General features: G+C 37.8%; 1 protein-coding gene across 3 annotated transcripts in view; it reads left to right on the plus strand.

Annotated features, from left to right (window-relative positions):
• Positions 1-16,231, plus strand: part of LOC110023626 (mannose-6-phosphate isomerase 2-like) — a 62,332-nt gene that overhangs the window by 29,693 nt on the left and 16,408 nt on the right. For 2 of the 3 annotated variants that reach the window (XR_002293926.1, XR_002293925.1), the window contains exon 5: positions 6,690-7,084. Coding sequence is in view for 1 of the 3 variants with exons in the window: in XM_020723118.1 (XP_020578777.1) it covers positions 6,690-7,013 (324 nt within the window). In the remaining 2 variants the exon portion in view is untranslated. Of the gene's footprint in view, positions 1-6,689; positions 7,375-16,231 lie in introns of those variants that run through there. The other variant, XM_020723118.1, reaches the window with a different exon arrangement.

Genomic DNA, 16,231 nt, shown 5'->3' on the forward strand with positions numbered 1-16,231 from the left:
GTCAGTGCACCCTTAACAATTCTGATGGTTTCCCTATCCTCATCAGCCTTAGGAATAAAATCATTTCTGTGTAGAGTGCCCAAGGAAATCAAATTCTTCTTCAGATCTGGAATATGTCTGACATCACATAACATTCTAACTGTGTCATCATACATCTGAATTCTGACTTCTCCAATACCAATAATATTGCAACATCTATCATCACCCAAATAGACTGAGCCAGAATTAGTTGACCTGTATGAAGTAAACCACTCCCTGTTAAGTGTTATGTGATAAGAGCACCCTGAATCAAAAATCCATGCATCCGTGAACTGAGTTGATGAAATTGAGAGCATATCTCCATCACTGCAATCTGAGCTATCATTCTGCACCACATTTACAGACTTCGATGAAGTATCATTTTTCTCACCAGTCTGCTTCTTCAGCTTTAGACAATCTCACTTCATATGACCTGACTCCTTGCACTTGTAGCAATGAATTTCATTTTTGCCTCTAGACTTTGATCTGGAATTTCGCCTTCCAGATCCCTCCTCTTTCTTCCTTCCACGATCCTGCTTACTCTTCACATATAAACTGTTACCGTGAGAGCTTTCCCCTGCATTCTGCTTCCGCTGGTTGTGAGCCAACAACGCTGCAGTAATCTCATCCACTTTGATAGTTTTTTTCTCAAATGTCAGAGTAGTCACCAGGTGTTCATGGGAAGAGGGCAATGAACATCGCTCGATCTTCATCCTCAATATTCACATCAAGTCGTGACAGGTCTGTGATTATTTGATTGAAGTTATTAACATGCTGCGCCAGATCAGAATCTTATTGCATCTTCATCCCATACAACTTTTGCTTCAGATATAATTTATTTGTCAGAGATTTAGCCGTAATCTGTGTTTCCAATTTCTTTCATATCTCCGGGAGATTTTAGATTCATCGTGTGCATAACTTCATCTATCACATATAGGCGTATAGTTGTTGCCGCTCGTTGTTGCAATTCTTTCCAATTTTCATCCTCCATAGCATCTAGTTTTGTTGCTCGCAAAGCCTTCAAGATTCCCTATTGAGCCAACAGATCTTTCACTCTGGTTTGCCACAATCCGAAGTTACCAGTTCCGTCGAACTTCACCACCTCGAATTTCGCACCAGAAAATGCCATCTGAAAATTAAACCTACAACGAAACTGCAAAAATGTTCCTCTGCAAAAATCTTTGCTCAGATTTTTTTTTAATAAAAAAATTTTCCTCTCTACTTACGAGGAAAGAAATAAATATTCCCTTTATCCTTAATTAAATTTGATTTAGATCAACTTAATTAAAAACTTTTCGTAGGCCAAGGGAAAAAAGCTTTCCTTCTTTTCTCCGCAGCAAATTTTCTGCTCCTTATTCCCTCCGTATTCCTCTAGTAGAAATCCAAGGTTCTTTGATTCCTTTCCATCCCAGCAGCGCCTTCTCCGCCGAAATTTCCGCACCTCGATCCTCTGGCCTTTCGCAAGCCTCTGCCTGTCGCAATCCTTTCAGCGGGCCGACGGAAAGCACTCCTGCCGCAAAGCCTCGGCTGATTCCCTTCTTCTCCGCCGTGTCCGGGATTTTTGCTGTCCAAGAAAGAGAACTGGCCTCCGCGATTCGCACGCCAGGAAGGAAACAATCCAATCTTTCCTTTTTCTGCCTGCCGCGATTCACAACCTGCTCCAATCTGCCGCAAACCGCCCTGTGGAAGAAGCCTTGCCTATTCGCATACGCAAACCTCCTTCGCGAAGCCCACGGTCGCCCCGATCCGAAGCCTGTCGCTAAAAACTCTACCGCCGCCGCCAAATAGCTTCGCTAATCCCGCAGCCTGTTCTTCTTGCGCCACCGAATCGCTGAAATCAGCCGCAAACCGTGGATAAACCGCCGAACTCTCCGACGAATCCGACAGCAAACCTTTGTTCTTGTGTCAAAGTCTTCTTCCTACCCTAGAATCTGTCTCTGATACCACTTGTTGAGAAAATTAGGGCGAAGAAAAAACAATAATCGACACAAATCCAGAAGAACACAGAGATTTAACGAGGTTCGACAAAGATGCCTACGTTATCGGGAGCAGAGCGGAGAGTTCCTTTCAATATTCAGAAAAGACATTACAAAATAGAGAGATACCTCCTGGGGTTACTAACATGCCTATTTATAACCCCAGGAGTAAACCTAGGCACAACATGTAATTATAACATTACCCCTGTACCATACCGCGGGGCTTTGCCCCCGCACCCCAACTTCCCAATTTGGACAGATTCTTCCGCTCCGCTCTGCTCCGCTTCGATCCAGCGTCTGTCCCGATATGGTATATGAGCCATACCATAACAAATACCATTTGGCACTGTGGCCTCATCAATTCAAGTGACTCGCCATCCACATAACAGTACTTGGATGAAGATCAAAATGCATGGGATGTCCTTGCTTTTGGAGAATATGTACAACTTGGTTGATTTCGACAGCATAATTTTCCAATTGTAATTATTATTGAGAGGATACTTGATTGTAAGTGTTTAGAATTCATTGGAGCTCCAATTGCAATGTGAAATAAATTTATGAGATCATTTTTTTGTGTTTGGATAGACCCAAACAAAGTTTTGTTTAAGAAAAAAAAAGACGTAAGGAGGTAGGTCGCGAAGGACCGACTTGTGTGGAGATATCGGTGAGATGTTGAGGTTGATGGAGGGACTTGTGACAGAGGATGTAGAGCCCTACACGTGGCATTTATTCCTAAGGCGTGATAAATTTTGGTAGAGAAGCTCTTGTTTGGGGATGTCATGATAGAGAGGCTTGTATGCAGGGACTTCATGACGGGGAGGGTTATGTTCTGGCCTTGAGTGCTGGTGACTACTAAGAGCATACCATCTTTGTAAATAATTGTTAAACTGGAAATAATTCAAGACCATTAATTGTCATAATTCAAGGGCATTAATTGCACTGATATGGTGTAATTAGCATTGATTTCATAGGCTGATGTTTAGGCTTAATTTCTGCTCTCAATTTACTGTTTTTCTCATTCTAAATCTTAGAATATTTGTATAAATACCACCCATCTTTATACTAATAAGAATTAAGAAATACAAATATCTTCTTCAGTTATTATGGTATCAGAGCCAAATTTTTTCTCTAACCACCGATAATTGTTGGAGTACCGTCAAAACTCCCTTCCCGTCGACCTTCTTGCAGGACGGGAAGGGAGAAACTATTTATTTGCCTTGATTCTCGCTCGTCTGCTCGTCGTCTCATTTTTTCGTCAGAACTCCTTTGTTAGTCATCGCTGCTTCTGTGGCATTTTCGACTACTTCCGTTTCGACTTCGTCCGCTTGGACTTAAGCTTCTTTGTCGTACTCAAGGATTGAAGGCTTCGACACTCCTTCCTAGACCGACGGCTTTGAAAATCTGGGTTTCAGCACTTTTTCGCTTCGGATCTCTCAGGTTTCGGCACTCTCGGGCTTTAGCACTCTCGGGCTTTAGCACTCTCGGCTTCGACACTCTCGGCTTCGACACTCTCAGGCTTCGGTACTCTTCGGCTTCGGCAATCTTGGGTTTCGGCACTTTCAGGCTTCAACACTCACTGCTGGAGGATTTTTGGTTTTGACAATGTTATCAGTTTCTTGTTGACAAATTGATGATTCTTGATCAATCAACATCAATTTGAGAGAGGGTGTTAAACTGGAAATAATTCAATACCATTAATTGTCATAATTCAAGGGCATTAATTGCCCTGATATGGTGTAATTAGCATTGATTCCATAGGCTGATTTAGGCTTAATTTCTGCTCTCAATTTATTATTTTTCTCATTCTAAATCTTAGAATATTTGTATAAATACCACCCATCTTTGTACTAATAAGAAGCAAGAAATACAAATATCTTCTTCAATTATTAATAATGATATTGATTGATGTACAATGATAATTGATGGGTTGGATTATGTTCTTAAGATACTCTATGATCTAATTTTAATCTCATCATTTTAATGACCAATTTTTGGTACATTGGGAGATTTTAGAACAATGAATTTGAGATGAGCTAAATGCTATTTCCGATCAGCAACTATGGTGTCAGCTTTTTAACCTCTTTGACAAGTGAGGCAGATTTCTCAATCAGCTTTTGCATCTACATATCACCATTTTTCTCATAACATAAAGGGGCAAGTCTTCTCCTTTCTTCAACTCTATCGAATAGTAATGGTAGGAACTTGTACCTAGCATTGCTAATATTCGTTGCTTTGCTGGCTATTGCCATGTATATTATAGGATTGTGTCCAACCCCAATTTTTGCAGATATTTGTCATAAATGAGGTTCTTTTGGCTGTGGGTGTTGATGATCACACTAATAACCGCACCTTTGATTTGTATGCTCTGAGTGAATAACTTCTTATGCATGTTTATGTTGGAGGACAGCCCTGCTTTATTCTGTAGGATCATCATCTGAGATGGACATGGCCCTGTATATTCCACAAGACTCTTACAATGTTATTCACTATGATAAAATTTGTTTTTTATTTCTCACTCTTTTCCCATCTTTTTTTTAGGGAAGAGGTCTCGGTGCAGTTTTCAATTCTCATTTATGCGGCTAGCTGTCTAACATTGGCCGCAAAACCTACTAAATGCATTGTCTTTAGGAGAAGGGAGCAATGCCTATCTTTTTCTCTCTTTTTTTATTTGGTGAAAGAGGGCCCTTCTTTTAATGATTCTTGGTTTTTCTTCTTGGTATTGTGATTTCATTCTATTGCCATTGCCATCATATTAGCTTAGGTGTGATCTCTGGCCCCAAACAGGCAAAGTTATTTTGCAATTTGAGAGTAAAATTTGGAGCATTCTTCATTAGCATTCAAATATCCCAAGGTTTACTTCTAAAGTGACTGCTTGATACTAAATTTTGTTGTATATTCTTCCTTAGGCTATCCTTGACATTTCTTCATATTATGTCCTTTTTTCCCACTGATATTTGCGTTAACACATGGAAGTGAATTCAAAACAAATCACTTTGCTAAACCATCCCTAGGTTACCGATTGATGATCAAGCCCTAAATTTACAATTAGGAATGTTGGAAGGATTGCAAGGGGTTTATTTATTTATTTTAGAAGCCCCAGTGTCTTAGGGATCAAGTTAGATATACCTTGTTTTATGCTTGTCAGAGAAAACTGTTTTATTTTCTTATTTTCCCTCTCTTGCTGTAACCAGCAAAACTTCCTTTTTGCTTCTCAGTAAACAGAAAATTCAATCCCCTTGAGCTGTACAATAAATGAATTATCCTCATGCTGGACATCTTATTTACCGTTTTCTTTCTCTTGTTTGCTTCATATGGCCATCATGAATTATTTTCTCTATTGGAGATCAAACTGGTTGACTGTTTTGATCTGTTTTTTGCTGAAAGCAACAAATCATATTGCTTTCTTGTGACTGGATTACTGTAACATAGCCAAAAAAAAAAACCGCTGTGTCCTCTCTGCAGGACTCAGCTCAGCACGAGGATTATTCTGGAGCAGCTGCAGCAGATGTTAGTGGCTTGTTGGCTGCTGTACAGAAGATGGAGGTGGTGGCAGTAAGCAGCAGGTGGAAGGTCTGGAGGATGGGAAGGGCTGGTGGCTGAGAGGAATGAGAAAGAGGGAAGAGGAAAATGTTTGGCGGATAATTGAATTGAATTGTATTGCAGGCATTAGGCCCTTTGCAGACAAATATCTACGGAGAATAATTTTAAATAGTCTTTATCCTAAAGTAACTCTACAATTTAACAGTCTTATCCCTAATCTACAATTTGAAAACAAGATTATCTATCCTAAACTAACTCTACAATGAAAGAAACTCAAATGTAAAATTCAAAATAAAAACTTATCCAAATTTTGTTCAAAATTTATTGAATTCTCTTGTACTCTCGATAGCCATCTAATGGTTTAGATTTACTGCTATCTGATCTAGATACCAAGTATTTGGCTATCCTTCTCCTAAGGTTTTCAATTGACTTATTCTTTAATCACAGTAGTGTGAATCACCACCATTTACAGCGATCAAGAGATTGAACCATCAATTTCAAAATCAAGTTTCCTTCAATATGGTTTGCTATCCAAATTATGATCATGGATGGCCCATTTGATGTTCTTCTTGATTTGATCCCAAATCATGAACGTAATTGTGGGCAGATGGATTGAAAATCTATTCATCATGTTAATGATGGTCAACAATTTTTTGTCCTGATCTCCATTGTGACCTGAACAATTTGTTTGGACAAAGTTTTGTCAACTTTTTATAACTTTTATTTTGACTTTTTTTTAACTTTTATTTTGTTTTATTATATTTTAATAATACTAATAATAATATTATTATTTGCTTAAATGCTTTTTTGATAAATTTGAATTAATACTTAAACGATCAGCTTTCTGAGTCGTAGAAAGGGGAGCGTTATCATAATTCCTTTGGGTAGTTTGAGCCTTTTTTAAAGAAAATATGTTCTCAGCAAAATCTGGGCAGTGTCTTTTTTAACTTATGATTTGTCTCATTGTCTTTTCAGCTACTCGTTTGTAAATCATGCTTTTAAAAAGGTGGACCTTTTAACACCGTTTAAACTGTATGTTTGTATTTATTCACAAATATTATGTAGATTTTATAATTCTGCTAAAACTGTTTCTTTTGTTTGAATTGATTTTACATGTGACAAAAAATAAGATACCTCTTTTATACTTCTATGCAGGGCCTTCCTGAAATCTTGAATGGGGATTCATTGAACCCATACATAAAACGTTACGCTCCTCCATTTGATGAATTTGAAGTTGACTACTATCTGATTCCATCAGGCGAATCCGTTGTGAGCGCTGAAATCTCAGGCCCTTCAATATTGCTTATTATTTCTGGGGATGGTAGGCTACAAATGGGTGTGGCTTCTGTAACTCAAGATGTTTCTGAGGGAAATGTGTTTTTTGTGCCTTCTCAAATTGAGATTTCCTTTAGTGCCGGTGTTACCAGGCCATTACAAATTTATAGAGCTGGTGTGAATAGCCAGTTCTTCGATCAGTAGCAGTTTCACACTTGGCATAATTAAGGGCATAACGATCTTCAAACAATGTTGCCAGTTCTCAAGATTACAAGGTATTTACTACTTAAAGTGTATCTTTTATATATGTCATATGTAAAATCTGTTGGTGTAATTTGATGCATAATTGTATGGTTAAATAAAAATAATAATGTAATTCAATATATTTAAGTTGCTGTAAGTTGTTATGAATGTTTACCTTTATTTTAGGTCATTTTAAGCCCGCTCCTTGATGACCTGTATATGTAGCTTATATGAGTGGTATTATTAAAGCTTAATTTTACTGTGAATGGAGAACTAGGCTTGTTCTTGCATGGTTGTTGTTTTATTTAATGTCCCTATACCATGTTGATGTGGCTTCAGTATACAAGAAAATCTGCAATTTACAGTGTTTAGTGTTATATCTGCTAAATTCAATGGGAGAAACTGTAAAAGGACAACCTTGTTGTTCATCATTGTTATGTCGAAAGACCTGCTGGCCAAATCAACTTTTCTGCATCAGATTGGAAGATACGAATCCTACTTTCCATCCAAGCGAATGTGATTAAGATTCAATCAGCCGTTTGTAGTACCATTTGGCACCAACATTCAAATCGTTATTTCATTTCTAACTTAGTCGGCAGATGTCAATCTTTTGCCTTGTGAAGAAGAAATGCATGTTTCTATTGGGACTGGTGTTATTAGGACGTCTTGATAACTTAAAGCGCTATATGTTGCATCCTCTCGTGCTGGTTGCTTTGGTTCAAAGCAAGCCATTGATAATATACACTTTCACATTGGAGGAATCAGATGACTCCCTTTTGCCCAAAAAAAAAAAGTTGAAAAAAAAAAAAAAAAGGATTGGTTAAGCTGAAAATTGATTCTAGCAGAATTTAATTTCCTAAACCTTCAAAACTATTGTTTGACATTGATTTTTATTGCATAAAAGTCTTTGTTATGAAAAAACGACAGCAGTAAAGTGAAAAAAAAAATGGGATAAAAAAATTACAAACCAGAAAATAACACACAGATTTATGTGTTTCGGCTAATTTGCCTACGCCCATAGGGCTGCTGAGGATTTTATTATTTCGAGAAAAGTTACGTCATTGAGCGCCTCGACATTTACAAGAAAACTTCCTTTTTTTTTTCTCTCCTCCTTCCTCTATCTCTTCCTTTCTCTCTTTTAGCTCTCCACTGTAAGCTTTTCTTGTAAGCTTTGCCGAGCCAAGCTTAAGGGATTAAGGAGGGGAGGGGTTAAGAGGGTTTGGCTTAGCAATTTATGACATGCCAAAAGAGGTTATTTAAAGAAAACAGGAGAGCGGTAGGTGAGACGCAGAGACAAGTAGGTGGGACACAGAGAGTGGCAGGTGAGACGTAGAGAGAGTTTGGTGGGTCACAAGCTCCATATTTTTAACAATTCTCCCATTTGGAGACTACGACACTACTGCACCACTTACAGACTGCATCACCTGCTGGCTGTACTGACGTTTTTCCTCAAACAGTATATCATCCACCTCTGCAACTCAAAGCCCTTGTCTTCAGGCTAGAAGACCAACTGAAGTTGAGTACAACTTCAGTTTCTCAAGAGTAGCACCCTTAGTCAACATATTTGCAGGGTTCTTGCTTCCATAAATTTTCTTAAGTACCAACTGTCTGTAATCTAATATGAAGTGATGTCAGATCTGAATGTGTTTGGTCATGAATTGAAATACTAGATTCCTGACAAGAAATATAGCGCTCAGACTGTCACTGTAGAGAGTGCCCCTTTGAACTTTCTTACCCAATTCTTCTAAGAAACTTCATAGCCATATCATCTCCTTTGGAGCCTCTGACACTGTAATGTGCTCAGTTTTTGTAGTGGACAATGAAACTGTCTTCTAAAGATTTGGGCTCCATGACACTGCAGTACTACTAAGAGTATAAACATAACCAGTAGTACTATTTCTAATGTCAATGTCTCTAGCTAAATCTGCATCAACATAGCTCTGTACCTCCAGCTCTTTCCTGAGAAACACAAGCAAGTTTCTGAGGAGCTTATCAGGTATCTCAAGATCCACTTCACTACTTCTAAATGTTCCTTCTCTGGATTACTTATGTATCTGCTCACAACTCCCACTGTATAAGCAATATCTAGTCAAGTGCAGACCATAACATACATAAGTGAACCAATAGCTGAAGCGTAAGGAACCTTACTCATGTAGTCTTGTTCCTCCTCTGACTTGGGAGCTTGATTTTTGCTGAGTTTGAAATGAATGCCCAAAGGTGTGCCAACTGGTTTGGTCTGATCCATATTGAACTTGCTAAATATCTTTTTCACATATTCAGCCTGTAAAGGCCTCAACTTACCTTTGACTCAGTCTCTGACAATCCTCATGCCAAGGATTTACTTTACCGCTCCCAAATCCTTTATTGCAAAATGCTCTGACATCAGCTTCTTCAGATTATTGATCTCATTAATGTTGGCCCCCGCAATAAGCATATCATTTACATACAACATTAGAATGATAAAAGAGTTGTCAAAGTGTCTGACATAACAACAGTGATCTGTCTGACATCTGCTATACCCTGCATTGAGCATGAATTTATCAAACTTCTTGTACCACTGTCTAGGAGCTTACTTTAGGTCATACAAACTATTCTTCAATTTCCAAACTGAATCTTATTTTCTTTGTACGACAAACCTCTCAGCCTGGTGCATGTAGATGTCTTTTTCAAGATCTTCATGAAGAAAAACCGTCTTCACATTTAACTGCTCGAGGAATAGATCTTCAATAGCAACCATAACTAACACCATTCTGATGGTTGTGAGCTTAATCACAGGAGAAAATATCTCAGAACTGTCAATGCATTGCCTCTGTTGAAAGTCTTCTACAACAAATCTAGCATTGTACATTTATTTTCATCAAGCTCAGTCTTCAGCCGGTACACTCACTTGTTGTGCAATGCATTCTTCCCTAGTGGAAGTTCTGTCAGCTCCTATGTCTGATTTCCCACCAGGGAATCCATCTCTTCTTTCATGGCCAGCTCCCACTTGTTAGAATTTTCATCTGCCAAGTATTCTTCGTAGCTCTATAGTTCTCTACTATCTGTCATTAGGATATAGTTCAAGGTTGGTGAGTAATATTGTGGAGAACGTTCGTTCCTGACTGACCTGGGAACAGTAGCTGGAGTAGTGAATGGCTCTAAACATGACTGCGGAATAATAAAAATGGGTGTCTCTGAACCATTCTCCTCGTCATTCACATTTTTGTCATGTACTATGACCTCTGGTAGATCTTTAAACCTCACGAACTCTGATTCTCGAGGATCTGATTCAGAATTTGTACTAGCCTTATCTTTTTACATCATCTTCTCATTGAAGGTCACATTCCTACTTCTAATAATCTTCCGACCCTCTCCCGATCCTGATTATCCTAGAAACGATAGTCAAATGCTTTGTTTCCATAGCCAATGAAATAACATTTCTTTGGCTTGGCCTTAAGCTTGCTACGAGCATCATGATTGATTAGAACATAAAAAAGACAACCAAAAGTCTTAAGATAAGAAAATTTGACCTCTTTACCGCTCCAGACCTCTTTAGACAATTCATAGTTTAATGGGATGGATGGCTCCCCGTTGATCAAGTAAACTACAGTGCTGACCGTATCTGCCCAGAAAGTTGGTGGTAGTCTGACGTGCAATCTCATGCTTCTGGCACACTTATTGTTGGTCTTATTCATATGTTTAGCAACTCCATTTTTTTTGTGGTGTACCCAGAATGGTTTTCTCCATTCTGATAACCTGAGCTGCACAGTACTCCTTGAACCCATCATCGATGTACTCACCACCATTGTCAGGCCTCAAACATTTTAATTTTAGATCTGTTTCTGTCTCAACTATGACCTTCTAAGTTTTGAACACAGTAAATACATCAGATTTATGCTTCAAAAAGTAAACATATACCTTTCTATCGTGATCATCTATGAATATGACGTAGTAACGAGAGCCTCCAAGATATGTCATTTAGGAAGGCCCCCACGCATCGGTGTGTACAAGTTCTAGTTTTTCTGCCTTTGGTGCTCTGCTACTTTTCAGGAAACTAATATTCTTCTACTTTTCCATAATGCAACTCTCACACATGCTGAGATCAATTGATTTCAATTCGGGTAGCTTACCGCTGGATTGAAGTTCTTTCATGTTTCTCTGACTCATGTGTCCAAGCTCCGAGCCAGTATCAGTGCTCCTTTAGAGACTTTTCAATTGCTATTTGAGAACACTACTGAATGCCCTCCTTCATCGAGCTGCCCAATAGAAATTAGATTCTTTTTCAACTCAAGAATGTGTCTGACATTTTGCAAGATTCATTTGTTTTTGTTAGGGAGTGTAGTTTTTACATCTCCCATCCCCATCATGTTCAAAGATGCTCCATCAAACATGTGCACCTTCCCAAAGTCCCCCGCAACATAGTTTTGCTTTTACTTCCAGTGGGAAGATGCATGGAAAAAAGTCTCTGAGTCCAGTTCCAGACATCAACAGAATTATGAATTTCAAACAATAGTGTATCATGCACTTCTTCAGTCACAACATTAGTATTAACGTTCTCCGTCTTCTTAGGATTTTTGCAGTCCTTCTTTATGTGGCCAGTTTTGCCACTTTTCCAACAGGTTCCTTACTGACCAGACTTTGACTTGCTCTTGCCACTGCTTTGATTTTGACATTCCTCTGTTTAAGTCTCTGTCATGTGATCTCCCTCTGGAATCAACATTAAGTGCAGAACTCGAACACGAGGCCTAGCCAAAATCATTCATGCGCATGTCCTTAACCAAAATCAAATCACGAATATCATCATAGTTCAACTTAGTTTTACCTGCGGAGTTGTTAACTGTCATCCTCATAGCTTTCCAGCTATTTGACAATAAAACCAACAGTATCAATGCACATATCTCATTGTCAAAATCAATTTCAACAGACAACAATTGATTTATGATGGTGTTGAAATCATTCAGATGCTGAGCGACAGACACACCTTTCGCCATCTTTTAATTGAATAGCTTTTTCATCAAGTGCACCTTGTTATTCGCCGATATCTTTTTATACATATCTGATAAAACTGTCATGAGATCTGCAGTCGTCCTCTCCTTGATGACGTTGTGGGCAACAGATGTCAATCGAATAAACCCCAGAACCTATCGATCCAACAGATTTCAATCGGTCTCATCTATCTTCTCCGATCGCTTTCCCAGTAACGGAAGATTAAGTTTCTTCTCATAGAGGTAGTCCTCTATCTGCATCCTCTAATAACCAAAATATGTGTCGTCGAACTTCTCGATCTTCGAAATTTTCACTTCGTCTTCTGTCATCGTTCTTCCTCAGATCCGAATCGAGGCTCTGATACCAATTGTTATAAAAAAACGACGTCAATAAAGTGAAAATAAAATTGGATCGAAAAATTACAAACCAGAAAATAACACACAGATTTACGTGGTATTTACGTGGTTCGGCTAATTTACGTGGTTCGGCTAATTTGCCTACGTCCACGAAGCTGCAGAAGATTTTATTACTTCGAGAAAAATTACGTCGTCGAGCGCTTCGACATTTACAAGAAAACTTCCTTTTTTTCTCTCTCCCTTCCTCTCTCTCTCTCTTCCTTTCTCTCCTTTAGCTCTCCACCGTAAGCTTTTCTTGTAGGCTTTGTCGAGCCAAGCTTAAGGAGCGGAGAGGTTAAGAGGGCTTGGCTTAGCAATTTATGACAGACAAAAGAGGCTATTTAAAGAAAACAGGAGAGCGGTATGTGGGACGCGTAGAGAGATAGGTGGGACGCATAGAGTGGTAGGTGAGACATGGAGAGAGTTTGGTGGATCACAGGCTCAATATATTTAACAGTTTCTCCATGCTCCTGCACTAGATATGCTGACAATGAAGTATTGCACAAATCATAATGCTAGTAAATTATTTGGACAGCTTAGGATACATTAGCTCGGAAGCTATTTGAAAAATAGTTATGCACTTGAAAGTTCAAGTAAACCTATCAATTTTGTTGACCAATTCGCACCACAAGGATTACTTTTGGGCTTACACATTCACTTTTTTCTAGTTCTACTATTTGACCTTCAAATTTTGTGATCACATCTATTATTGCATATAAAAAACTTATTGAGAAACCCACTAAGGATAAATTTTATTTTAATTATCTTAAGAAAGGACATCTGCAAATAGCGCAATGTTCAAAACTGACATTTAGATGAGAGTCCCACCTCTATTGTTGCTGTTGTTCTTAAATATTTTGATGATATCTAGGATGATTGCATATTTTTATTTCATGTGTTTAGGGATTTTATTTCTATTGAGGAAAATAGTAGTGATGCATTTTTGGTTGGTCTCCCTTCTGTGAGGGATTATTTCATAAACTCATGAGACTCACATACTTGATGTGCTCTCCAAGATTTTTCAATTGCCACTTGAATTGATTGTTATCGTGTCTTTCTTTTGTCAATTGCGCCACCTTTCTAGACTTCCTCCTTGTCGAGCTTTTTGTGTCTTTATGTGCTGAGTCTTTATTGTAATGTTTTACTTTATGTTTGATTTGCTCTACGTCTTTCTTTCTTTTGGTTCATCGTTGTAACGTCTTTTTCAGTTATTAATAAAATTTCTATTTTGTGTTGTGGTTTGGGTTAACTTTAGTATAATATATGATATGACACTCTAAACACGGTAATAGAGATGGAATGTTGTGTCATCCTGATGGTGATGCATGAAAATCAATTGACAGTTTATATCCTGGTTCTGCCTCAGATCCGAGAAATATTTATTTTGGTTTAACCACAAATAGATTTAATACTTTCAAATTTTTTAGCGGTACATACAGTATTTGGTCTATATTTTTGGTAATATATAATTCGCTTCTTTGGATTGGGATTAAACATGCCTCTTTTATTTTGTCGACCATAAGACCCGGGGTGAGAAGTCCAGATAATGACATTGAGATTACCTACAACCATTAATTGAAGAGAAACAAGAATTATGGTTGAGAGAGCAATATTATAATGCATCAACATGTCAAAATTTCAAAATACGTGCAGCATTATGGACTATCAATGATTTTCCTGCATATGCTATTTTATTTGAGTGGAGTACCAAAGACAGACAGATTTGCTTGTTCGTGTTGTGTAGAAAATATCGATTGTTGGCTGCACAAAAGTAAAAAGTTTTCTTGCATGGTCATCGATGTTGGCTGCCACAAGGATATATTTTTCATCGACATAAACAACATTTTGATAATTCCGAAGAATTTAGAACTGCACCTCAAAGAATTACTGACACTCAAATTTTATGACAATTGGAGTCTTTGCATACTACTTTTAGTGAAAATAATAATGTAATCCATAGGAGCAAGAAAAATAATCATACTAGTTTGATGGCAGAATGATCTGATGATTTGTTAAAGTGGAAGAAAAAAATATTTTCTTCTGCTTACCTTATTGGGAGCACAACATTCTATTATATAATTTGGATGTAATGTACATAGAGAAAAATGTTTGTGATATTTTCATATCCACACTCTTAGATATTGACGAATTAAAAGATAATCTATAAGCAAGACAAGACTTGATTGATATTGGTATGAAAAATGAACTCCATCCTTGCGTTTTAGATAATGTTACATTTATTTACCATCAACTTGTTTCACAATGTCAAAAAAAAGAAAAACAGATGTTCTGTGAAGTACCAAAAAATATGAAAATGCCTAGAGAATTGTTGACCTCACTTTTTTGGTTGAATCACTTTTGGTTGAAGTCTAGAAATTTCTTTAGTAGCCTAGGTCTAGCCATAGGACTTTCCTACTGACTACTCTTAGAAAATTAGAAAAGGTGCCCACATAGAAACTCAAACCTCTTTTCTTTACTCAACTTGAAGTTCCACATATTGGTCCTAACCTCTAGCACTTAGTAGCTAAGATCATTATGAGTGAACTCAAGGAGAGTTCCTATAGGGCTACTTGACCTTAGGATTGACCCTGGGTGTTGGTTTAGAGCTAAGGTATACAATACTCTCACAATACTCTCATAATACCTTGGCTAAATGATCAAATCACATCAATTGGACTTATAACCATGTCAATTGGCCCAAAAAAAATGTTGTATTTCTTTCATAGCAATATTTTACATCAAATTTGACCATAAATTTGCATTGGTAAAACCTTTTAATCATCTAATTTGGTTTAAATCCAAAACCCCAAATTAGCCCCAATATTGACTAACACCCCAAATCTCAACAATTGAATGCCCTAAACCTCAAATTGGCATCTAATTTTTGTTGAAAATCTTTTGTGAGGTCATTTGTGACCAAACACAACAATCAATTTGAGCTTAGTCCAAAACTTACTCAAGTTTGACCCAAATTAGCTCCATATGCCTAATTTGGGTCTAAATCTAAATTTCATCAAAATCCACTAAATTCACTATCAAATTGATTTCAAATGACTTTCATCCTTCATGAAAGTTGTTCATCATGATGTTTTACACCAAACACAACAATCAATTTGGACTTAGCCCATGGCTAGCCCAAGTTTGATCCAAACTTAGCCCAACATGCTTAAAATGGGTCAAAAATAAAAAATCCACCAATACACCAAATGCCATATTTAATTGGGCCAGTTGACATGTCTAACCTAGTCCAAACATAAGATTTGGTCATATGCACCTTTTTGGACTTATGGTCAAATCCAAACCAATTGAGCTTGGTATGGTCAAATGAACCTTACCTTGACTCATCATAGACTGTAGAGTTGAGTTTAAAACCAGCCACCAACCCATGGTTAAGCTTGATATTTATCTCATGGGTAAAAGTTTTTTTTTTAATTTTTAAAGGGATAAAGAGGGTTAAATCAAAGTACTTGCTATACCACATGTCAATACCCTATGGTGTCATTTTTATTACTGCTCATTATAAGCTTTAACCATGACCCAACCCTTGGTTAACCACTTTAACCCAAGCTAAAGCCCAAAACCGTGAGCCTCCACATGGACAATACCCAAATTTATGCCAAGAAGTCACCTCAGATCAAATTGAGCTGAGAGCTCCTCTGCTTAACACCTAAGCAGTGGGGCTAACCCCTAAATTGACCAGCCAAGCTTCCCCTTGACCAATTTCTATAAAATGCCCCCCACAGCCATGAATAGTGGGGTAAAAAAAAATTTTCACCAAGGCCTCCCAAACTCCTTAGAGAGCTTCTCTAAGAGTCCCTT

This window comes from Phalaenopsis equestris, unplaced genomic scaffold, assembly GCF_001263595.1.
Source record: "Phalaenopsis equestris unplaced genomic scaffold, ASM126359v1 Scaffold000226, whole genome shotgun sequence".
Taxonomy (NCBI): domain Eukaryota; kingdom Viridiplantae; phylum Streptophyta; class Magnoliopsida; order Asparagales; family Orchidaceae; genus Phalaenopsis; species Phalaenopsis equestris.